The 23253-nt window shown below is 43.1% G+C and overlaps 3 protein-coding genes and 1 long non-coding RNA gene across 11 annotated transcripts in view; 2 read left to right on the top strand and 2 right to left on the bottom strand.

The window, feature by feature from the left end:
- The first annotated feature begins 1661 nt into the window (after positions 1 to 1661).
- On the top strand, positions 1662 to 4824 carry LOC133952231 (zona pellucida-like domain-containing protein 1). Its single transcript, XM_062386598.1, has 10 exons — positions 1662 to 1755; positions 2035 to 2261; positions 2382 to 2572; positions 2661 to 2733; positions 2817 to 2914; positions 3033 to 3116; positions 3202 to 3373; positions 3949 to 4048; positions 4159 to 4182; positions 4275 to 4824. The coding sequence occupies exons 1-10, from the start codon at positions 1662 to 1664 to the stop codon at positions 4427 to 4429; spliced, it is 1218 nt and encodes a 405-aa protein (XP_062242582.1). The 3' UTR covers positions 4430 to 4824.
- A 12-nt stretch (positions 4825 to 4836) lies between these two features.
- On the bottom strand, positions 4837 to 6447 carry zgc:162608 (uncharacterized protein LOC100037332 homolog). The gene is made up of 3 exons (XM_062386599.1): positions 6228 to 6447; positions 6049 to 6142; positions 4837 to 5962 (listed from the first exon to the last, which is right to left on the bottom strand). Exons 1-3 carry the CDS (start codon positions 6274 to 6276, stop codon positions 5098 to 5100), a joined length of 1008 nt encoding a protein of 335 aa, XP_062242583.1. The 5' UTR covers positions 6277 to 6447; the 3' UTR covers positions 4837 to 5097.
- Positions 6448 to 8252: 1805 nt separating this feature from the next.
- Positions 8253 to 23253, top strand: part of si:dkey-103g5.4 (uncharacterized) — a 28513-nt gene continuing 13512 nt past the window's right edge. For 3 of the 8 annotated variants that reach the window (XM_062386589.1, XM_062386588.1, XM_062386592.1), the window contains exons 1-20: positions 8254 to 8787; positions 9479 to 9702; positions 10336 to 10497; positions 11657 to 11836; positions 12720 to 12846; positions 12972 to 13064; positions 13177 to 13363; positions 13467 to 13629; positions 14129 to 14317; positions 14396 to 14570; positions 15921 to 16060; positions 17403 to 17579; positions 18389 to 18519; positions 18604 to 18761; positions 19514 to 19741; positions 20137 to 20475; positions 20553 to 20701; positions 21031 to 21289; positions 22704 to 22874; positions 22972 to 23129. In XM_062386589.1, the coding sequence (XP_062242573.1) occupies positions 8664 to 8787; positions 9479 to 9702; positions 10336 to 10497; positions 11657 to 11836; positions 12720 to 12846; positions 12972 to 13064; positions 13177 to 13363; positions 13467 to 13629; positions 14129 to 14317; positions 14396 to 14570; positions 15921 to 16060; positions 17403 to 17579; positions 18389 to 18519; positions 18604 to 18761; positions 19514 to 19741; positions 20137 to 20475; positions 20553 to 20701; positions 21031 to 21289; positions 22704 to 22874; positions 22972 to 23129 (3534 nt within the window). In that variant the 5' untranslated portion in view covers positions 8254 to 8663. The other 5 variants (XM_062386591.1, XM_062386590.1, XM_062386587.1 and 2 more) reach the window with 4 other exon arrangements.
- The window catches only part of LOC133952233 (uncharacterized), a 71288-nt gene continuing 69182 nt past the window's right edge, over positions 21148 to 23253 (bottom strand). Inside the window, exon 3 of the long non-coding RNA XR_009920527.1 lies at positions 21148 to 21285. This is a non-coding gene — a long non-coding RNA (uncharacterized LOC133952233). The remainder of the gene's footprint in view (positions 21286 to 23253) is intronic.

Here is a 23253-nt window from a genome sequence, read left to right as displayed (position 1 = left end):
AAATGCAACATATGTATTTTATGTGCTACCAACGGTTAACAGGATTATTAAAGGGTTATTTGATGTTCATTCTGATCCATCGACCGGTGGACATATGAACATCATGTCCAGCCACTCTTACATAACTTCCAATTATCTCTGTCCCTGCAGAGAAATAGGATAACCGGAAAACAAAATGGCCGTGATTGCAAGAGTAAAAAAAGGCCAACAGCATGTTCCAAACAGGCGCCCTGCTTAAATCCTCAGATGCATGTCAGGATTGAAAAGATCATATTCTTGGATAGTGTGACAAATGTCCTCTCTCACCACAGGCATTTGAGAGCATCACTGACGCTCCTTTTCTTTCCGCAGCTCTGAGGGACAATGGGGACATCTCAGTTGAGTGGTAACAGTCGTGGCCTTTAGCTATGTAGACTACCTGTGATGCCGCCATGCAGAGAAAATAGAGGGGAAGTTTGTCATGCAAGGGAAATGAACAAAGGTTTCCCCTGGTTTGCTGGGTGCTTCATAGCTTGTGGCCAGCATGATCACCTTTCATCTATTCAAGGGGGATCGCGTTCGAGACATGACTTCACTAGTCAATGCAACGCACACAAATACACATCTGGTATTAGACTGAATACCCGTTTTTAAGGGTTTGGTTTTGAAGAATGATTTGAAATTCATTTGGTCTGAATCACAGGGCGTTGGATAAAAGTGGTGGTTAATACAGTGGCATCAGAATTAGCATATAAACCGTCAACCCTCTTTCTCTGATTGTTTTACTCACATTTTTTACTCAAGATTATCAAGGACCTGCACAGCTTTAAATCAAGTAAAAATCTTATTTCTAAACATATGGCCTATATTCACAAAATACAATTAGTCTCATAGGGCCTAACCCACTTTACAAGGTGTGACAATATAAACAAGACCATTGAGAAAAGACAGTGTCTGACATCAATGTGCAAAATGTTTATTCAATAAATATAAACATAAATTTCAAGTTTGCTGCTTTTTAGCCTCAACCATCTTTAATGATAGTTATTTTAAATAAAATAAATGTGAGACTGAAGTTATGAGTAACCGTCAAGGTCTGTGCCAAAGCCCACTGATACATTAAAAAGGTAAAGATTTGACATCGAACCCTTGCCAGGAGCTGCTGCTGTCTAATGGAGGAGTGAGTAATTGTGTGTGTATGTGTGTGCGTATTTGTGTGTGTGTGTTTGTGTGTGTGTGGGTGTCTATATTTAGCTACAGGGAAAACTTGAGAGTTCCACCTCTATGGTTTTATGTGTCTTGAGATTGTCTAACAGTATATAAGACACATTGCATGACATGATGTAACAAAGAACTCCTCAGGTGCCAGCAAGGTAAGTCACTCCTCAGGTCTAAAATAATGTGCTGATTTTAAAGCACATTATTTCATGGATTTGCGTAAAAATTGAAAGATCAACTATATCAGCTTTGCAAAACAGCAACTTGCAAAACACAACTTGATGCTGAATAGTAGAAAATCATGCATTCACCAAATCATGTTTATTTCCCCCTAAGTAATCATCAGTATTTTGGTGCATTTGCTTTAACTTAACTTATAAATTATATTTTAGTGTAATGTCATTGTTTTTTACTGTTGATGTTGTTGTTTTCTCAATATGAATACAGGACTCAGTAGAATCAGCATGGCTCTTTATCTGTGTCTCCCTCTGCTGGTGGCACTCCTGCATCCTGCTCTGTGTCTCTACAACTGCTCCTCCGAGTATGAGAGGACACCAGGTGGGTTGACGAGGATTTTCAGTGTGTGTGATCATTTGCTGAATATTAACATCCTGCACAAATTCATCAAATATATCTATGAGGACAAACCAATGGAGATGTACATTCTCAGAGTCAATTTATATCACAATCAGCATAAAGTTATCAAAACAGCAACGTATAATCAACAATGACTTTCTTTATTTAGATTTTTTTAAATCTCATTTCATCTCAGCTGTTGAATGATAGCAAAGGGTTTCTACTCTTTAAATCTCCTCGATTTCTCTGTCTCTTTCACAGACAACTCAGACTTGATGGTCGACTGTGGAACCAACATGATCACCCTGGAGATCAACCTGTGCACGGCTCAGTGGGCCGGCTTCAACACCACAAACCTGGCTCTGAACGGGGCCCACAACAACATGGCTTGCATGGGCTCCGTCGACACCAGCGTGGCCCCCCCAGTCATCCGATACCTTCTCCCTGTCAACCACAGTCTGGATAACTCCTGTCGCCAGTCTCTGCAGGTCAGGAAGACGCTATATGATGCTGACAGAGATGAATGAGGAAAATGACGCCACACAGATGTTTTTGGCTCCGTATAATAAACCCACGTGATGCTTGTGTCTTTTTTCCGTCTCGTTCAGATTGTGGACCAGACCCCGGATCCCACAGGCCCCTTTGCCAGCTTCCAAAACATCCAGGCAGTTGTCATCACAGGCTTCATTGACACACCCAGATCTGACCTGGGGCTGATCAGCTACTCCACTGACCTCTACTATCACTTCTCCTGCAGCTACCCGCTGGAGTACCTCATCAACAACACAAAAATTGTGGCGTGAGTAATTATAGGAACAAGTACTTTGTGCGAGTGTTTAGACAAGAAGATCTTAAATGCCATTTTCACCTTTTCCATGAATTTCCAGCTCCTCTGTCTCGGTGGCGACCAAAGATAACAATGGAACGTTCATTAATGCATTGAAAATGGCTGTTTTTAATGTAAGTAGACAAGCTGATTTCAACTTATACATTAAAGAGCTGTGTGTCTTCATTGGTTACACTGTACAACTTATTTCCTCCAGGACTCAGACTACCTCCACCCGTTAGTGTTGCCTTCAGCAGGTCTCCAGCTGCGTTCCAGGATCTATGTGGAGGTCAAGGCCGTCAACCTCACAGGAAAGTAAGTGAAGTCCATTTGGATGAGGGGATGCTGCTGGTCAAAGAGTTTATCAGAAAACAAATATTGATGTCAAATCGAGCACAGTGTACATCATTGTACATCACTGTCCTGTTTTCAGTTTCCATGTCCTATTGGATCACTGCTTCAGCACTCCCACTACTTACAACATGTCGCTCAACGAGCAGCACAACTTCTTTGTCGGGTACAGAAGTACACACCTTCAGTACAAATACGGCTTTGGGACGGCTGTTTTGACATATAAACTAAATAACTCTTCCCTCCACCAGCTGTTCAGTGGACCAGAGGTCAAAGGTGACAAGCAATGGCCTTTCCATGGTCGCCAGGTTCGACTTTGAGGCTTTCCGCTTCGTACAGCACCGTGACCAGGAAAAGTCCAGCAGCTATCTGCACTGCATACTGAGACTCTGTGAGCCCAACAAATGTCAAGAGCTGGTGTCTGTAAGTTGAAACTATTTATTATTTTTATTTTGAGATTTTAGGGGTCAGAGTTCAAATCCCGACATGCTCTCCCTGTATGTGTGTGTGTTGGGGGGGGCGAGCATGTCGGGATTTGAACTCTGACCCCTAAAATCTTGCATGCATGCCCAAAGACATGCATGCTGTGCTTGGCTTGATTGGAAACTCAAAGCTGAGTGAGAATGGTTGTTTGTGTTGCATGTTGACCCAGCGGCTATGGCTCAGAAGGTAGAGCGGGCCATCCAATAACCTGATTAACAGTGATTTAATGCCTGGCTGAAGTGTCCTTGGGCAAGACTCTGAACCCCAAATTGCCCCTGACCTCTCTGCTGTGATGTGTGATAGAGAAAGTGCTGCACATAGAATGCGTGTGAATGGTTTAATGGCAAAAGGTACGGGAAAGCGCTTGAGTGATATCAAGACTAGAAATCTCGGCTCCAGCTCCCTCAACCCTCAAAGGATGAGCGGTATAGATAGTGGATGGATGGATGGATTACTTAAAACTTAAAATTTACATTGGAAAACCATTGTGTTAAACATAGCTTGTTGTTTTTCAGGCCTGCAACACCAGAAGAAAAAGGTCTGTGACTCCTTTCGGTGAAGAAAGCAGAGAATCAGCCACTCTTTCAGTCGGACCTCTTTACACTGCTGCAGAAAGTATGAGCTCTTTATATATATTATGTGTTATTTAAAGATATTCTACGATTATTGAAAAACAGCACCAAGATAAACGTTTCCCATGACTCTCTCCTCTTCCCTCACCCAAGGCAGGCCATATGCAGCGGCCTACAGTGAGTACACTTGATTCACATCATACATCCAGAAATAAGCCATCATTGAAAGATATGGTTGACTCTCCATTCTCCCACCCTGTCTGCATCAGGTAATGACTTGGCACCAGAGAAGGAGGCCGTGGACATGACGGGCCTGGCGGTCGGGGTGGTGTTTGGCTCAGCGGCTGCTGCCCTGCTGGTTCTGGGCGGCTGGTTTGTCCTGAAGAAGTTTTACTGGGCGGGAGGATTCCGTGCCTTTGATTGACAGATCGAGCGGCAAATTGTCTCCTTTTCACCTCAAACCTCATAAAGCGCTGATTGTGATTTTTCAGTAATAACCACTTGTTCTCGTCAGATAAATATGCAAAACAATTTATGACTCAGGTATTTTGTATAATATTTCTTTTTATAGTCATCTAAATTCAATAGTTGTTCACTCATAATGAAAGAAGAGTTTAGCCTGAAATTTGCATAAAAACCTTAAACTTTACAAGGGAAGAACAGTTATTTTGATATTTTACAAAAGTATAGTTTTGATAATATCTTTGAGTTTTTTCTACAACTTTATAAGTGTCAGGATTTTTACTTCATTGCTTACTTGCAAAATTGATGATGAAATAGATAATCGCTGCAGATTTAAAATAAAGTTTATTCACAGTTGGTTTGACACTCTGTGGCTGATTTTTTTTATTAAAAAGATAACAGCTTGTAATTTATATCAGCAATAACTTTACTCTCAACAGGCAGCATCTTCTCACATGGTACAGTAAACACACATGACACACTCCTTCAAATACAAAATGAAACATATACATCAATCACATCCATACATTCAAAAATATTTACATGCTACTTACTTGGCTGTTACAGTGGCAACTAAAAAAAAATCATATGTTAAGTCATATTTAAATAATAATGCTCAGGGGACTGTCTCTACACTGAGTGCAGAATGTCGTGGATCAGAGCTGAGAGTTTAACTGAAAAGTCCTCCTGCAGAGAACCTGCAGGCTGCGTGGACGAAGAGGAGGAAGAGAAGGGAGACAGGCTGGAGGCTCTCTGCTCCTCCGGCTCCTGAAACAACTTCTCCATCTGGATCTGAAACACTTGGCTCAGTGAGGCAGCCTTCCGGCAGAACCGCTCCACACTCGCTGTCACTTCAGCTTCAGAAGGTACTGAGGTTTCCAGCAGAGCGGCGAGCCCTACTTTCAGAGCCCCCGCCATGTTCTGGGTCTCCACCCTCAGTGAACTCACTTCCTGTCCAAGCCTGGAGCTCACCACCTGCCAGACGTCTGACCTGGCTGCGTCCTCCTCGTTAGCACTGATCTCTGTGAAACGTTCAATCACCCCTGCAGTATTACTATGGAAGTCAGTGATGACGTTGGCCAGCTTGGAACTGCTGCCGTCCAGGGCTTGTGTCATCCAGTGGAAGGTCTCCTGGTGGCGAGCCGCACTGCCTGTCTCTGCCTGGACCTCTGCCCGGGCATCTGCTGTATCCAGGTCCTGCAGGTAGAGGCTCAGCTGGCCGCACAGCTCTTGGGTGATGCTACTGAGGGAGCTCTGAAGCTGCTGGCTGAGGGGCGCCAAGAGCTCCCTGAGGCTGGCCAGGGTGGAGCTGAGGCGGGCTGGAGATGGGGACAACCTGACCTGCAGCTCGGCCAGCTCCTGGCGCAGACGAGTACGCAGACGTTCTGACTCCATGATAAGTTTGCGCTGCATCTCTTCTACCATAGGGTTTGTGTTGTGATCATCCTCCTTGTTGTAAAGGCTGCTGCTGTCCAGGTGACTTTTGTAGAGGTTACTTTGTAAAGACAGAGAGAAACACTCCTTTATAAAGATGTCCGACATTCACTTCAGAATTTTAAACGCTACACATGGTCAACTTACTCCACATCCTTTGTGAGGTCTGTCTTGCCATGAGCCTGGTTTGCTTTTGAATCAGTCCAGGTTGCTTCCCTGGTGTCACGGTGCAGTGGGTACGCTATAAACAAAGAATAAGCCATTTAAAAAAAAAAAATCACTTAAAAATAAAGCATATTAAATAACATTTGTGAAGTAATATATACCTGAAATTGTCAAGAAAGACAGGGCGAAGATCACAGCTTTTCGATGCATTTTTATATGTCTATGGAGAGAAATACACAAGAATTTTCCCACTAGAAGGAACAAGGTACTGGAAACCTAAAAATCCCTTGTCAGCCACAGACGAGAAGATCTATATGTGAGCGAGTGTCTGGTCGGCAACTGACAATCAGAGATCTGCAGGGAGACGTCTCCTCTCGTCTGACTTATAAAGGTCCTTGTTATCAGAGCGGCTGCCCAAACTCTGCCTGTGTCAACAGTCAACACGTGGAGGGTCACAGTGATGACAGGACACAACACACACATACACACACAGACTGCTGTACACTCGTAAAATGTAACAGCATTGTTTTTACTGATTAAAGGACATGTCATTAGTAATACACCACTTTAAGATAAAGTACAGTGATAACGAGTGTCATAGACCAACAGTAAAAAAAAAAAAAATGCTGCAAATAGAAGAGAATACTTATTTAAGAGATAACAGCTGCAGCCTACTCAGACCTTTTTCTTACTGCACAAGAAATGCAGTTACGTTTTTTTCGAGCGATCCAGAAGAGTTCAACATGTCCAAGTTTGTGTGCTCACAATGTCAGATAAGACATTTGGCATTTGGATTGCTGGCCTTTCACCGTCAAAGCCCCACTTTTCCCGGCACCACAAAAATCCAATTTCTTTTTTTTTTATAGTTGCGTCACTTGGTCACTGCTGTGGCTATTTATTACATTGTGCAAGATGTGAAGTGGGGTTTGAATTGTGCAAGAATTCAATGTATTCAGTCTTAGATCATCTCATCCAGCTTTGATTGTCATTGCTTGTTTTGGATGCTTGACAATCAACAGTTTACACAGTGTTTGTGCTGTCAGAGCAAAACAGGTCCAACCAGCCATGGTCAAACACTGTTGATTCTATAAACCTTGTGTTTTTCACAAAAAAACAACAACCAGGAATAACAATTTACATGAAAAGTTAGGGTACATATTTGAGTGCATGCTATTGTATTTACTTGAGTAATTATCAAATCCCATATCTGGTTATACACCAGCTGTCTAATTCCAATCTTCTTCTTATATAATTTTAATTCATAAAAGATGTTATATCAATCTAATTATGCTGTTTTACATTTATAAATGTGGACCTTTTTTTCTCCAACCAATGACATGGATATGTGTGTGAAAGTTGAACCCTCTTTGGTTAGGTAAGCTGCCAGTCGTCAATGCAGGATCATAGTTCATGGCTACCATGATGAAATATGTAGGCTATACAAGTTAGCCAAAGTCCAACTTTCATTTCAATACAATAACAGTGTCCAGTGAGTCATTGGTTACTGTGCATCTTTTTTTGTAATGTATTTTTGTTTCTGAGAAGCCCTTTGTAACCTTTTTTACATGAGTGCTACAAAATAAAGTTATTATTATTATTACATAAAAACAGAGACGGTAAATGCTCGACAGTTGAACACTTCACATACATAACATACTGTGTGTGCTTACAGAAGACTTTGATAAAAATGTGCACTGTACAAGATATAAGTTTAACTCTTGATGGGCATGACTGGATGTGTCTCAAAACATTTTAAATCTTCATCATTCATTTCAATGTATCGCTGAAGATAATAACCACATATTTATAATTATATGTAAATGCATACAAATGCATTTTTATGGGTCAGAGCCGCTCACAGTTGTGGGCCCCTCAATCCTCGGCCATAGTTAATTTTGCTTTCTACAGGATTGCAAGCTGGAATGAGCAAGGAAACACAAATGCACAACAGTTATAGTATTCAGTGTGTCTTCACCAAATTGGTTAATTCACAAGTGAACTGGAAAGTTGCAGGTATGCCTCACATGAACACGGGGACTGTATCAGAGCAGCTATCTGAGCTGTGAACTCAGCAGTCTCTGTGTGTGTGACGCACACAGTCCAGATAGCCTCCTCTCAAGCAAAGCTGTGTTGATATACACTGGAAGACAAATCATTAATCAGTTTCATGGTAGGATTGAGAAGAACAAACGCTGTAATGGGACCCGGCAGCACCAGGCGACCATACCCTCTGCTTTCACTGCTGCTCTTCACCAGTGGCCAGTCCCGCTCCCTGTCACTGTCACCTTACCTCGCAGGCCTCATAAATCATTCAGCGCGCCATTGAAGGTTGTGCAGACTAACAGGCCTGGATGTTAGAGGCACATCAGGTTATGTGTACACAACTACAGCGGGACAGGAGAAGGTTTATCAAGGTACTTGATTCGATTCAGCATCATTCACACTTTCTTGGCTATGGCCAAACAAAGCCAGGCCCCCTGGCAAGAGGCTGTTAACAGATCCTGGATGAAGAACGATATAATTTCTCCTTGAATCTGACATAGAACTCCGTGTCTCGCGCACCTGCCCTGAACTTCAGCAGGTGGACAATCATAATAATGCAAAGGACTTGCAGATGCAACAGTTCCAGGTGCTGGTGGTGGATGTTTGCTTCTGCCCTGCAAACTCTGACTCATGGAAACAACTACAGTCAACATAACCAGGAGAGGCCCTGCAAGCCAGGTAGACAGATTTTTATAATGTTTCATATATAAAGTATATCATGACCAAAATACCCTGCATATATCCCCCTGCTTTCAAAAGGGTGTAGATTTGACCCGTGGAGGTTATACTAACGATTACACTCCATCAGCTATTGACTTATACTGTAAGCATTTGAGCGAAGCCTTTGGAATTGAATCAATCAATTTGTATTTGTATAGCCCCTTCCATAAGGTTAGCACAGTTCAAAGTGCTTCACAATTGACTGGTGAGCCATAAGAGAAAATCAAATACTGTCTAGTTTTTGAAAGCTATCAAATGGTGAATGGCCACCTTTTGAAAGGACTACTGATGTGTTGTGCTGCATAACAGACTGTATATAAAGATGTGACAGATCCCCAAAAGTGAAGCCAAACCATCTCTATCACCATCTGGTGGCTGGCTGTGGTAAAGGTCAGAAATCCCGCCTCCTCCATCTTAGTTGATGGTGAATGGACCAAATTAAAAAGTAGCCTACACGTCAAATGAATTTTAATGTGGTTTCTATCATTTCAGGTAGCTCTTTTAACACTGACCTATGTTTAAATGTTATATTTGTCTTGTCTTGGTTTGAATCACTTTGCTTTAAAAACATTGCAAAACAAATCATTGTGTCATGGGGAGATGGGATGTGTCACCACCATCAGGATGCACCCCCTATTGTTTCTGTTAGGTTTCTACTGCCCAATGGAGAGCTCCACAGCCCTCCCCTGTCCTAAGGGAACCTACGGGCCGACTGCTGATGCTGTGTCTGTAGACAGCTGTCTGCAGTGTCCCCCTCACCACTACTGTCCTAGACCCGGCTTGTCCACCTCCCTGCTGTGTGGTCCTGTGGCTCAGCAGCCTCTCTCTGGACAGGACACCTGCATCTGCCCAGGGGAGGGACAGAGTTTTCAGGTGACGGTGTCTTCACATGATAGTAGCATTGACCAGTAGTACTCTGTGGTGTGCTTATGTGATTGTGTAGTTCTTATTCAGCACCACCAGTGACCCACTTCCTTATTTGTCCTGTGAGCTCCTCCTTTATTCTATAAACCCAACGAATAACTCACATTTTTCAAACCCCATAATTGTTTTTTGTGTCTCGCCTTTAAGTCCAGAGTCCTCACTGTCAGTAACTCTAGACAGTACAATCTGTAACTATAAGCTGAAAGAGCCGGAGATTAGGTTACCTGAGAGCAGCGTCTCATCTTCCACTTTCCCGAGTCCTCCACTCATCAGCTCATCAAGAAGAGAGTGAGATTTTGTTGCACGAGTGTTGGTGTGAGAACGATTGGCAAAGGAATGAGTGATGAAAGAGAGGCAGGAGGGAAAACACATGAAAGAATCAGTGAAGGAAGTGAATGAAAAAGCTATGAATAGAAAGAAGAATGAATGAATGAATAAATGAATGACTAAAGGAAGGAAGGAAGGAATACGATGTGGTTTGATAGAATGGGTGAATGAATGACCAAAATTAGATAACGACTTAGTGTGACCCGTACGTATCTTAAACCAACAGTATCTGAACCCTGCTGCCTTTCTCTGTAGACGAGTGATGGACGATGTCAATGCACCATTGGCTACCAGCCCACTAACAATAGAGGAGCGTGTGTACACAAAATGTACAATGTCTGCAGAGACGGAAAAACACGCACGCAGTATGGAGACTGCCTGAACAGACACCAGTGGTCACTTCATTGCAGACAGCAGGTTAGTCTTTACGCAATCACATCACACACAAAAAGTACACTCCGCGTGGTGTATGTGAAAAGTGGAGCAAAGGTAGCTGACACTGACCGACACATGACAAGAAACTCATCCCGTTTGAATGAGACGCTAATTAAATTGCAAACTGAATTGTGTTTTGCATAAGACAACAGCTCACATCTCCGCCCTTGGACCAACAGTACTTTTAAATTCAACCAATTTCACACACTCATAAATATCTGTACCTTAAATGTTTCAGATTGTTTTTCCCATCATGATTCATTAATCATTTTCTGAGGAATCAAGGAAAATGCAATGATAAAAAGAACGCAAAAAAAAGTCCTAGATTATTCTCTGACTCAGCCTATCCTTCCACCAAGTTTTGTGTTCTTCTGCTAAATAATGAATAAACAAAGGGAAAAGAAAACCTGACATCAATGACAAGGTAAATATACAAAAAGGAGGAAATGAGCACAACCTACATGTCTTTGACCTTTTCAACAATAACTTGACAGTTGTCCTTTCTTCAATGTGTAGAATGTAGTGACATCTAGTGGTAAAGTTGCATGTTGCAGCTGAATACCCTTCACCTCACCCCCTCCGGAAGAGAACCTGTGGAAGCCTTCAGGTGTCATAAAAACTCAGAAGATTTTTAGTTTGTCCAATTTTGTCGATTGCAACAAACATTGCGGCCTCCCTACAGGGGACCTGCTCCCGAAAGTAAATATAAAGTATTTAAAAATAAAGGGCTCATTCAAGGATAAAGAAAACAATAATTTGTACAATTTAGATGATCGAAAAGCAGTGAAAACATCATGAGGACAATTTTATATTCATTTCTGCTGATAGATCCCTTTGACCTAAATCTCACTGAACCTTTAATATTGACCAGAAACTGCCTCTGTGACCGAATAACAAGGTCGTCACTGCCTTCACTGTGTCCCTGTCCTGCAAAGTAGCCTTTGGTTCAAGAACCTTTCACCCAGTTACCGACTCAAACTGAGGAACCTCTGATAAAACTGCCAGTTTCATATCAATCTAGTCCAAGCAAAGAAAAAAATGGTATTTGCCTAGTTTAACAAATAATCTGAGTTGCTTAAAAAAAAACTTTTGCTGATAATTGCTCTGCACTGGTTAGTTACTATTTACTCCCTTACTGCAGGTGTGTCCGTCTGCAGAGGACTACCAGGGCTACGATGGCGAGCTGGGTCTGTGTGTTTGCAGAGAGCCTCCTGGACGAGCTGCATGCGGTGGCCTGTGCAGGAGCAGGCCGGCCACTGAGCTGCAGCTCCGGTGCCAGTCCAGCGGAGATATGGAGCTGGTGTGGAGCTATGACAGCAAGGTCAGCACATCCAGATCTACATCAACACACATGTAACACCACATATCCTACATTTAGTCATAAAAGGAAAGATATTGAAAAGAAAAACACCCGTAAATTATTGTATCTTGGACAAATAAAGGGATCAATAAAAAATGGAAGTCAAAGTCAGAAATAAATCACTGAAGGAAGAGATAATAGAAGCAAAATGAGGAAGCAAACAAAGGAATGAAAAATGCAACAAAAATAAGAAATAAGAAAAGAAATAAGAAACATAAGAAGAAATTAAGTGTCGAAGGAAGAAAGAAAGAAAGGAAGGAAGGAAGGAAGGAAGGAAGGAAGGAAGGAGGAGAGGAATGAATGAACAAATGAACGAAATAATGAATTGAAGTAGGAAGGAAAAAAAGAGTGAACAAATTCACAAACCAAAAAGGACAAAGGACCAAAAGTAAGGAGGAAGGAGACAAGCAAACAGAGAAGGAAGGGAGGGTGGGAGGGAGGAAGGAAGGAAAGTAGGATGGAACGAACAATTACAAGACATATAAAGGAAGGAAGGAAGGAAGGAAGGAAGGAAGGAAGGAAGGAAGGAAGGAAAGTAGGATGGAACGAACAATTACATGAACAAATAAAGGAAGGAAGGAAGGAAGGAAGGAAGGAAGGAAGGAAGGAAGGAAGGAAGGAAGGAAGGAAGGAAGGAGGAATGGCACATTCACATTAAACTGATTCTATGAATGACTCCCACTGAAACGGTCTCAGTATAAACATAATGAATAGAGGGAGCTGCCTGGACAATGCTGACAAAGCAGCTCAAAACCTTGGCAGAGTGTCGTCTTTATTGCAGCAGCAGTGAAAGTGTTGGTGATGTAGCAGTGACCTATAAATTCTAAACACTGTTATTGTTCAGGTGCAGGTGTCGGCCGTCTCAGGCAACGTTCTGCAGACGGCCTTCAAACAGTGGGACTACCAGGGGACTCTGCAGTGCAACAGCCGTCTCGACTCCCTGCGTCCTGTCTACATTGTTCTGACGACAGGTGGAGAGACGCACACTCACACATGCACACACACACACACACACAAGTGAACACACTCAGTGGCTTTATTATTTACTGCCATTGATTTCTTTGTCATTCTCCTTGTACGTCCTGTCACTCTGCAGACGCAGGATTCCTCGGCCTCCTCAGTGGCCTCCCAGAGGAAGTTCAGCGCCTGTTTCCTGTCAGCACCCAGCGGGACCCCAGCAGCTCGTCCGGTTTGTCACATTGTCTCATCATTAAAACACAAAACAATCAGGAACGTGTGAATCAATGCAAACTGACAAATAATGACTGCATTAATGAAGGTCTCATACATTTGACATTTAGAGGATGACTTTCTGCAGGAGGACACCACAGGAGGAGAAATGAATTCCAGCAGGACAAGGGTAAACAAGAGAGACGTGAAGGAAGAAGTGAGAGGAGTTACTGGAGTTCTGAACCCAACAACGTGCCTCCAGTTGGGCAACATTATCCTGTTTACTGTGGACACGGGCCACTATCCTCTGTATGATCTGTGAGTCAGTGCTGGAGCTCCTCATGAACATTTTGTCTGTTATGAATCTGTGTTATTTAGTTTTCTACACCCGCCCTCCTTCCTTACACCTGGTGTGTTTCAGGGACAGCCTGTACAACACCAACAGTGGCTTTGACTGGGGTGCGTTCAGGCAGCTGAAAGAGGAGCTGACTCTGTCCTGGACTCCTCCCAGCTTCTTCTCAGTGGTCTTTAACCAGCCTGGTGTTTATGTTTTCACTCTGAGCAGCCACCAGCACAAACACATGGTAACTACATCCAAAATAATATAAGCAGTGTTCCTTTAAAATAAATGTGGAATGCGCAGTGCCCTTAAAGCGAAGGCAGTATAGGTTGTAAACCTAATCTCCTCCATGTCAGTGGATGGTAAATGGACCAGACTAGAATGTGAATTGTGGGGACATTGATACAAAACTTTCATTCCATGATTGCTACATAGACTCTGGCTCAAAATGACATGAAAATAGATTTCCCTATTGTTTTTGATTGTGCTTTTCATTTAATTTTGCTCATTTACCTTTCAGATTTATTTTTCTGACTGCGCGCTCTGTCTAAAGAACACAAGAGCCTGATTTTTCTTCTTTTTACAACAATGGTTTCTTAGAAAAATATGAATCGATAACATCTCATTGATATATTCCTCATTTACATGTGAAATAATCACAATCACATATGTTTACAGAGATTAAATTATAAATATCAACCAATATTGTAAATAAACTTTTCCTTCATTTTGCTCTTTCTCAGTATGTACGAGTTATGCCTGCAGGGGCCCAGTGTTACGAGCCTGGGCCCTTCTTCCCCACCATCCCCCGTCATGTGACCAGGGTGGGAATCAGTCGCAGGCGCAACCTGTTACTTCGACCAGATTGGTTGGCGACTGGAGGTTTGCTGTTTGGAGCTGTGGTCATCCTCTGTTTGTGTGTTACAGTCCTGGTCAGTGAAGATACACAAACACACGCTGCCACTACACACACTGAGTACAACACATTCACAAATCCATCCCGCGTGCAGATCCTGTTTCGAGAGTACGGATGGCCCGAGAAGAAACCAATCAGAGCGCGGTATCGCTTGCTGCAGTTGGCCTACCACATGGATGATTACTCATCGAAGGGTTCAAGGTTGATCTCACTCAGGAAGATTCACCGCAACCAACAAGCCAGAGTGACACAAGACTCCATTCAAGCAGGTGCAACACTGTAACCCTGGATATCACACACAAACACGTGAGCTCTGCTTATTGAAAGTCTCAAGGCCAACGGTTACATAACTTACATAAAACACTATCTGCACCACGTCAACCTGCAGCCCCTGCAGCGTGCACCCATTACTCTCACACACACACAGACACACACATACACACAGTAACACACTGACACTGTGTTGATGTTTAAAGACAGTGGCGGCTTCTTATGTAACACTGACAGTGACTACTCCCACCTATCATCCAATTACTAATCAGAGGCCTCATATCATGTGCCCCGACTTACAGTGAAAATGACAACAGTCCAAATGTCACATAACTGAGGAAATCACTTCAGAAATCATCTGGAGAGTCTAGGTCTTTATCAGGGAATCTGTCAAGTATTCGAACTAGTATCAAATATTAATATTTTGATTGTAATAGGAGATAAGTCCTGAAGCCCAAAAATCTCCTGCCGACAAAAGATTTGTCCAAAAAAACAAAACAAGGAGATAACTCTAGTTTATACTGTATAAAATAAAATCTTTATCTATAGAGCACTTCTCAAAATTCAAATTTCAAAGTGCTTCACAAATAAACAAATAAAACAAATACTTCTATACTATAAAATGGTTATCAAGGTAAAATGACAATGACAAAGAAATGTTAATTATAGGGACAGTAAGAGAGCATATACCTCTAAACATCCTGGATCCACCTGTTTACCCATATCAGCTCCAAAATGTAATAGATTCCCTCCTTGGGTCACGTTCCAACTCTCAACAAACTTTCATAGAAATCGCATCTGTAGTTTTTGCATAATCCTTGGCAGAGGTAATCAGAGAAAACTCTCTGTTGGAATTATGTCTTTAGAAGGAACTTTAAAGATTGAACTCGGTCATCCGACCTGATTTCCTCGAGCAGAGGAGTCCTCTGTCACCTTTAGTTTTTCAGTCTGTCTGGGAAAGATCATAGGCCTCTGCCGGAGGATCGCATGGCACGCAACAGTATAGGGTATGAACAGGTCACATAGTGTATAAGATGGAACAATGAAGTGTCTTAGAAGTAAACAGTAACATTTTGTAATCAATCCTGGGAGCCAGTGTAAAGAAGCTTAAACACGAGTGATGTCATCTCATCTGTTGGTATTTGTCAAAGCCTGGCAGAGAGAAAGAGGACCTTCTCTAAACTGTTGGACCAAAACATGGATCCACATAGCTCAGGTCTACTGGTCTTCCTCAGCCTGCATGTGCTTCAAAGTTCACTTCGAGAGAGAGAGAATCTTCGACTTTACATGTGTTATCTGTTTATTCTTGAGTGTCTTTCTCTTTGTGTTTCCCTCTCTTGTAACAACAGTCTGTGGGGACACGCTTGGGGAGTTCTGGGATTATGAGCACCAGGTGGATCTGGAGGCTTTCAGCAGCAGCACCTTCTACAGCCTCCTGCTCACACAGAGCCTGTCTGTCACTGCAAGTCTGGGGCAGCTCACCACTGAGGTCAGCAGCTCTCTGTTAACACGCAACATAAACACACACGTTAAGAGAATGACGCGTTCTTCTTCATTACCTTCAAGCTCTGAAGCAGCATTTTCTATGATGTCTTTTGATCATGAGACGTAAACTGGGGGAGCTGGAGGCAGGGGCGGACTGGGGGAAAAAAGTGGCCCGGGAGTTTCTGTCAGACCGGCCCACTCAATACACGGCGGTGCGCATGCGTATAACTGGGTGCCGCGTTGCGTGTATGTATGCAAATCCAAATTCTCTACACTTCGGCTGTGTAAGAACCAATTTAGAGGTGTTTATTAATAAGGTGGAGATCTTTTCTTACTTTGGACTTCCGAAGTCTGTAAAACACATATTAAAAGACACTTAAAAAAAAATCGAAAAATAGTCACCATGAGTGTGAAGACCGATTGCGAGTAGCAGTATAAAAGCAGTCAGTGCGAATAGATAGGTATAGCTCTTGGAGAAAATTACGCTTGTGCCGCTGTTTCAACCATTCTAGGGTTGATGCGATGATTGGCGTGGGCCGGTACATCATAGTGATGGGCCGTTGGATTTATATTTTCGGCCATCGGCCCACCGGGGATGTCCCCGGAATTCCCGATGGCCAGTCCGCCCCTGGCTGGAGGCAATCCCCGCTGACATAGAGTAAGAGGCGGGGTGCATCCTGGACAGGTTGACGGGCCGACATTGACAAACACACCATACACACTCATCATCCATTTTAAAGTCTTCAATTAACCCAACACCAATCTGCGTGTCTTTGGCTTGTGTGAGGAAGCAGGAGTACCCAGAGAAAACCACCGCAAACCCGGGGAGAACGTGCAAACTCCACACAGAGACCCTGGCCCTTGTTGGAACCATTTGAAAGTAGATACTGTAACTCGGTTCATCCATTTACAGCCAAGGAGGGAAACTCACATGCACTTCATATAGTACCTTCATGGTTTGTCAATTCAGTTTCCCATGTGCATTGATCCAACACAAAGTTCCATAAAGTTTGAGTCTCGTGAAACAGATTGGATGGCGCAGCTGGAATGCCTCTGTTTTCAGTCACACGCCTCTTTCTCTGGCCTCCTTCCTGTTTGTACCATCAAGCTGTTCGCCTGTATAGAGGTTGTTGTTACAGCCCTCCGGACAGCTGAGGTGGTAGAGATGTAAGTGGAGATGGCGCATCTTGCACTGTTGCGTTATCCCACGGACGCTGATATCTCGTTTGTGTTGTTTTAGTGCGTGATGGCTGAGCTGGGTGTGGGAGTGAGATGTGTGATCTGATTACTATCATATGATGTTTGTGTGATAGTCATTCAGTTTCCTTATATGTGTCTATATCAAGGTAAAGGAGCTCTACAAGGGAGTGCTCGAGAAACTGCAGCTGCTTCACCCACGCCTGATCTTAGAGGAGAGGCCGGGTGGGGGTTATGAGAGGATGAGGAGGGAGGTGGAGAGGGAGGCAGTGCGACGGAAGACTCTGGCCTCACAGCTGAGGACGCTGCTCGACAGTCAGCTACAGGTTAATCACTTCTCTTTATCCCAAGATGCTTGACATCATAACATTTTGACTTTACAAAAGAATAGAGGGAAGTGCTTAAAAGGATAGTTCACTGAAAAATGACAAATTCACTCATAATCTACTCACCACTATGCAGATGGAAGGGTGGGTGAAGTGTTTGAGTCCAAAAAACAACTTTTTGAGTTTTAGGGGTAAAGAGCGTTGCACCCAGATCCTATACGATTGGCATGGTAGTAAGTAGATAATGATAGAATTTTTGTTTTTCGGTGAACTATCCCTTAAATACTTGATGGGAGTTCCCCCAGTCATCTCGGCCTATAGCAGCATAACTAAAGGAGGATTCAGGGCTCAACTGAACTGACTCTAACTATAAGCTTTATCCCAAAAATAATAAATATATCAATAGTGAAATATAAAGAGAAACCTTGTGTCTTAGACCGGGCAGCAAATAACAATTATTAATCAGTAAGTTATGTTCTGGACATTGTCAGAACCCATCGGTTATCATCTGATTACAAATTGCATAGTCACATGCAGGATCTGTTTGAAGAGATTGTCTTCTGAATGAATTGATTCATCATTTAGACAACAGGTTGTCACTAAAACCCAAGAAAACACAAAGGTATGCAGTTCCATTTCATATAGGACAATGTAGCAGGAGATACTACAGTTTAGAACCTTTAACAGGGAAACGTTTAACATTTGGATTAATAGATTTTCAAAATGAATTTCTTGTTTTTCAATCGTTTTATCTTTGTATCTTTATATTGAGTGGGAGAGTAACATCAGGCTTTGTTGTTTCCCCTCAGGTTCTGAGACAAGAGCAACAGGCCCAGCAGAGAGTCCACAGTGTGTTTACAGCTCACGTAAGACAGTGCACCCGATTACTGTCAAAGGTTTACAACAGCAATCCGCCGGCCAGCGAACTACACCAGCAGAAGTAAAGCTTCGGTTTGTCCTTTTCAAACGGTCACAGAGTGAACGCTCCCTCTCACATGCTCAGCCTCTGGTTTCTCACCCTCAGTTGGATGCAGAGACTCACAGCCCTGGTGGAGGAGATGGGAGAGCTGGTGTCTGCAGAGTGCCAGCGTCAGGGGGCCTGGGAGTTACTGGGTGACGGTCCAGGGGCCAAGCTGATTTGTCCTGACTCTGGAACCGTGCTGAACAAGGACCAGATCTTTGGTGAGCCCATCAGCAGCACTGAGTTAAATCAACCATGTGTTCCAAACCTAGAATCTTAGAGAAACGACACCATCTACTGGTCAAAGTATGAACTGCAACAAGAGCCGACAGAAAAAAGAAAGGAAATATGTTAAAGAAAGTTACAATTACATTTAATACATGGAAATTACGCATGGATGCCTCAATTTTATTTCATTTTACTTCACAAATATCTGAATACTGTTTTTTATTTATTTATATTACTATATTATATTGCTATAGTTTATTTGGGGTATATAAGTGGTTTTGTACAAATCTTAAATTATTATTATTTTCATCTGGGGATATACAGGTACACCAAATGTTTCTTAGTTTTACCTCACCTCCATAAAAGTCAATACATAACGTTCAAGTCCTGTGATTAGCCTATCAGTCTAAGTTTATCTGCCAGTTATTACAATACAGGATAGAGAAATATCTGAACTGATATTGTGTATTAAAAAGAAATGCTCTCATTCAAGGTAACACCATTTTTATTTCCCATTACAATAATCTTATGAATTATAATGACCACTTATTTAAAGCTATCCCACAAATATCCTCTGCTGCTTCATTAATGATTTTCCACTTCAAGAAAAATCTCAGCAGGAAACACTGCACGTCCAGAACGTGACTGTTCTCAAACCTCGATCAGAACAGCTTCAAATCTTCATCCTGATAGTTAACAGTGTGACGAGCACTAACAGTGACCCTCTCCCGCTGCCTCACTCCAGGGCCTGATGGATCCCTGCGTGTCTGCCGGGCTCTTCACTGTGATCCAGTCACAGGCCTCATCAGACCAGACGCTCACACACATATGATGCTGAGCAGCTGCCACGCCACAGCGGTGCCACCTGACTACTTCCTCCACCCACACACCGGCCGAGTGATGCCAATCACAGGCAATGTGGCCTACGATCCTGCGAGCTCCACGCTGGTGTTCACGACTGGCTCGTGTGCAGGTGACATGACGCTTTTTTGCGCAGTGAAGGAAGGCAGTGCTCAGAGTGAAGAGCAAGCAGTCGATTATGAAATCGAAACCTTTCCAACCCAGTTAAAAGCAAATTCCCATATTTGACAGAAAACAGAAGATTTTGGGCAGTTAATCAGCTGATATGCTTTACGTGAAGCACAGTGTTTTGGTGTCAGCAGAAAGACTAGTAAAAGTGAATGGACCCAAGCTGGGCTGCAGTATAAGGGAGGCAGTTTGACATGCAGCTTAACTAAAAGCATGCATTTAAAGATCACTCAGATTGATGACACATGACAGCGTAAGAGTAATATAGCTTAAATTGATGACATAGCAGGACACCGGCGGAGCTCTTTTTATAAAACTCTTTATCACTCTTTATCCCAGGTGACAACAGGAAGTGGGACAGTCCTCTCCTTCCTTTCATCCCTTACCCGACCTCCTTCCACTCAGAGCAGCCTCTGATCAGCACCCACCTCAGGGGCCTCAGACCGGGCCAGAGATTGCAGCTCGGAGCTCCCATGGCCGAACCAGAAACTGGGGTCCCAGTGCCCATACTGGCTGTGACAATCCACCCTGAGACAGGACTGGTCTACCCACTTGGAGGGGTGCAGGTCTGCCCCATCACCCGCCTGCCTCAGCCCATACAGATCGGTTATCCCATGCTGGAACCCAGGACGGGGAACGTTGTGCTCACAGTCGGGGTCAGTCTGGATCCAGTGACAGGTCAGTGCAGCTGGTGAGACACCAGTTTATCCTGCATGAGTTATTATGAGCTAACCTTGTTCTGTATGACTGTGTAGGAGCTGTGCTGCCAGTAGGGGGAGTCCTGCTGGCTGAGTCCTTCATAGAACCTCTGAGTGGGCGTATGGTGAGAGTGAGAGGGGCCAACATAAGGGCTGGGCAACTGTTCCCTAATGCAGGAGGACACCAAAGTTTACTAGACTGCAAGGTAATTGATTCTACACCTCATCTGTAAATATATAGGCTATAGCATATAAACGTTCTCTTGATATTTGGCTTTTGGAAAATCACAATGTTCATGCAGTTTTGCTTGATAGAGTTTATTCATTTTATTTTTTGGGACATGGGACGGGAATTTATGTTGTTGCTATTTAAAAGTATACATTTTTATGCTGCCTCCTAAGTCTCAGCATTGTAGAATAAGTACCATGATAAGACCGCCTGGTTAAATTTACATTAAATCAAAATCAAAATATTCTGTCATAAAAAAAAGTGATCTTGTTATACCAGTCAAACCAGCAAAGATTTCTCCATCAGGTTCTCACAGCAATGTTCAGAGTACTGGATATCCTGAAGCCACTTTCTGAGGAGTGGGGTTCAGAGGGAAACTTGCAGGATCTGCAGCCTCATCCAGGCAGCGAGAGAGGGAGCGGTCGACAAGATCATCTCCTCACCGCGGCCAAGGAGCTCCAGCAGGCCTGGGGGCGGAGCCTGCAAGGCCATCTCCAGTTACAGACCAGGCTGGAGATGCTGCTGGACTGGGCCGAGGGTCTGCAGAGGGATGGAGGGAGTCTGGGTGAGGAAACACCAGTTAGAGGATGTATGGACATGATGGATTTCTTGTGGGTTGTGCATCACAAACTCTCTGCTTCTCTGTGTCGGTCCTCTCCTTCCACTGCTGCTCTCTTTTTCCTGCCCTCTGAAGTCGTCTATCTTACTCAAACTTAGTGTCTGAGAAAGTATGATCCCAAATAGAGAATTTCAGCCTCACTTGGCCATAAATATGCCTGTTGCTGAGAAAAAATATGCAGCAGAGGACTATTACTTATATTTCCTTATCGGTTTCTTCTTTACAGCTTCTGTTGTTGTGACAGGTGAAGACAAATTCATAAAACAAAGGCCTTTGCTCCTTTTGGATGTAAGATAACTTAATGTTTTCTTTTTCCATACTGCATTAAAGAAAATGCACAACCTTTGAATATCTTTTTATCTCCACCTGGATCACACAGCGTTGTCCTTATGTGACCACTTCATATAAAAACAAAGTTTCAGGCACAAAGTGACTCTTTTATGGTGCTTAACAGGGAGTTTGGAAAGGATTTGGAAAGGATGACCTTTATTTGTCACAAGCAACCACCCTTCATGGGAACCTAGCATGTGACCTGTTTGTCCCACACAAGCCAATTATCTTAGGACATGCCTCAACTAATATGTAGTCTAATCCATATTTTTTATTATCATGGGGGATAAAATAGACCTCTTGTACCATCAGTATTTCCGGCATAGATTGGAGTCCAAAACAATCCAGACATTAAAAACCTACTGCTTTAACACACTGAACAGCAAATTACCTCATAGCAAATAGATTCTGTCTGTGTGAATGTTATTATAACCTCGTCATCGGGGAGCTTGTGCTAATAATCAATTCATACCGGCATCATCATCAAGACAGGCGTATCATAGTTTCCCTTTGAAGAGTCACTGTGTCTAAATCTCAGTGATGGTTGTAGGTCATGTGTGCTCTGCTAGAGCTAAGATCCATGAATCATTAACTGCCAAGTTTTATAACTGTAATCTGCTCAGGACCTTTTGTGTGATCCTGCTAACAAACCAAAACAAACGCAGATGAAAACAACCCTGGAGGAGGTCACTGCAATTGAAGTCATTAGAGTGCATACATCCACCAACAGCTCCATTAACTTCAGTCACGCTGCAACAAATTGGAAACACTCAGCTATTTGGCCAAAATATGCCTGATTGTTTTCATCAAGATCCGTGAATGTTTCCCCAAGAAATCAGTGAAAATGTCAAACCCAAACGCTTTTCCTGGATGTGCACAAAATTTGTCTTTTATCCTTGGTTCGTGTCCAACAAAATTGGACCAAGAAAAGTTCAGGAATACATATCGGGGAAAAAAAAATATTTGAGCACCTTTTCATATGAATTATTCTTTGATTCTGCTTCTTCTTTCCTGTTCTCGTTGGACCCAGGGGAGATGCTTCTGTCAGGCTCCGATGTGGGTGTGACAGCCCTGCTGGGGATGGAGTATCCTGACCCCATGGGATCTGGTCTCAGTGTGCCTGTGCTGGGATGTCACACCAACTTGGTCTCTGGGGTTACTGTACCCTTGGCAGGGACCATGGAGGACCCGGATGGAAAAGGTACCGTCAGATTACTGTTCAGCTGACGCACTTAAATCCCCTTTTAAAGTTCTTTTGAACAATAGGGTATTAAAGAAGTTCATCTGGGTCTTTATAGGCCTGGTGGCGATCCGTTATGGCTCTCAGACTGTGGACCCAGTGACAGGGACGTTGGTACCAGTGGTTGGAGCCAGACTGGATGTGTCCAGGAATCACATTCTCCCTGTTACAGCTTCCTACTGGTTAACGATGGCAGATCAAACTGATGGTTTGCAGGTGGGGGCAGTACTTTAGAGAAATGCTTCCATTATGGTACAAGTCATCTTTAATGTGACCAGTGAGAATAAAAGTGATTCAAATCTCTTCCTGTTGTTTTCAGCTGGAGGGAGATTTGTGAACT

Source organism: Platichthys flesus, chromosome 4 (assembly GCF_949316205.1).
Source record: "Platichthys flesus chromosome 4, fPlaFle2.1, whole genome shotgun sequence".
In the NCBI taxonomy this organism is placed as follows: domain Eukaryota; kingdom Metazoa; phylum Chordata; class Actinopteri; order Pleuronectiformes; family Pleuronectidae; genus Platichthys; species Platichthys flesus.
This window is presented reverse-complemented; position numbering and strand designations above follow the sequence as displayed.

What these genes read in the sequence shown, in the direction of transcription:
- LOC133952231 (XM_062386598.1), top strand. Translation starts at nt 1,662, where the DNA reads ATGGCTCTTTATCTGTGTCTCCCTCTGCTGGTGGCACTCCTGCATCCT. An exon ending in CAGCACAACTTCTTTGTCGG is followed by an intron (nt 3,117 to 3,201) that starts GTACAGAAGTAC and finishes TCCCTCCACCAG; the next exon opens with CTGTTCAGTGGACCAGAGGT. An exon ending in AATGTCAAGAGCTGGTGTCT is followed by an intron (nt 3,374 to 3,948) that starts GTAAGTTGAAAC and finishes GTTGTTTTTCAG; the next exon opens with GCCTGCAACACCAGAAGAAA.
- zgc:162608 (XM_062386599.1), bottom strand. Translation starts at nt 6,276, where the DNA reads ATGCATCGAAAAGCTGTGATCTTCGCCCTGTCTTTCTTGACAATTTCA. An exon ending in GTCTTTCTTGACAATTTCAG is followed by an intron (nt 6,143 to 6,227) that starts GTATATATTACT and finishes CTTTGTTTATAG; the next exon opens with CGTACCCACTGCACCGTGAC. An exon ending in GACCTCACAAAGGATGTGGA is followed by an intron (nt 5,963 to 6,048) that starts GTAAGTTGACCA and finishes GTCTTTACAAAG; the next exon opens with TAACCTCTACAAAAGTCACC.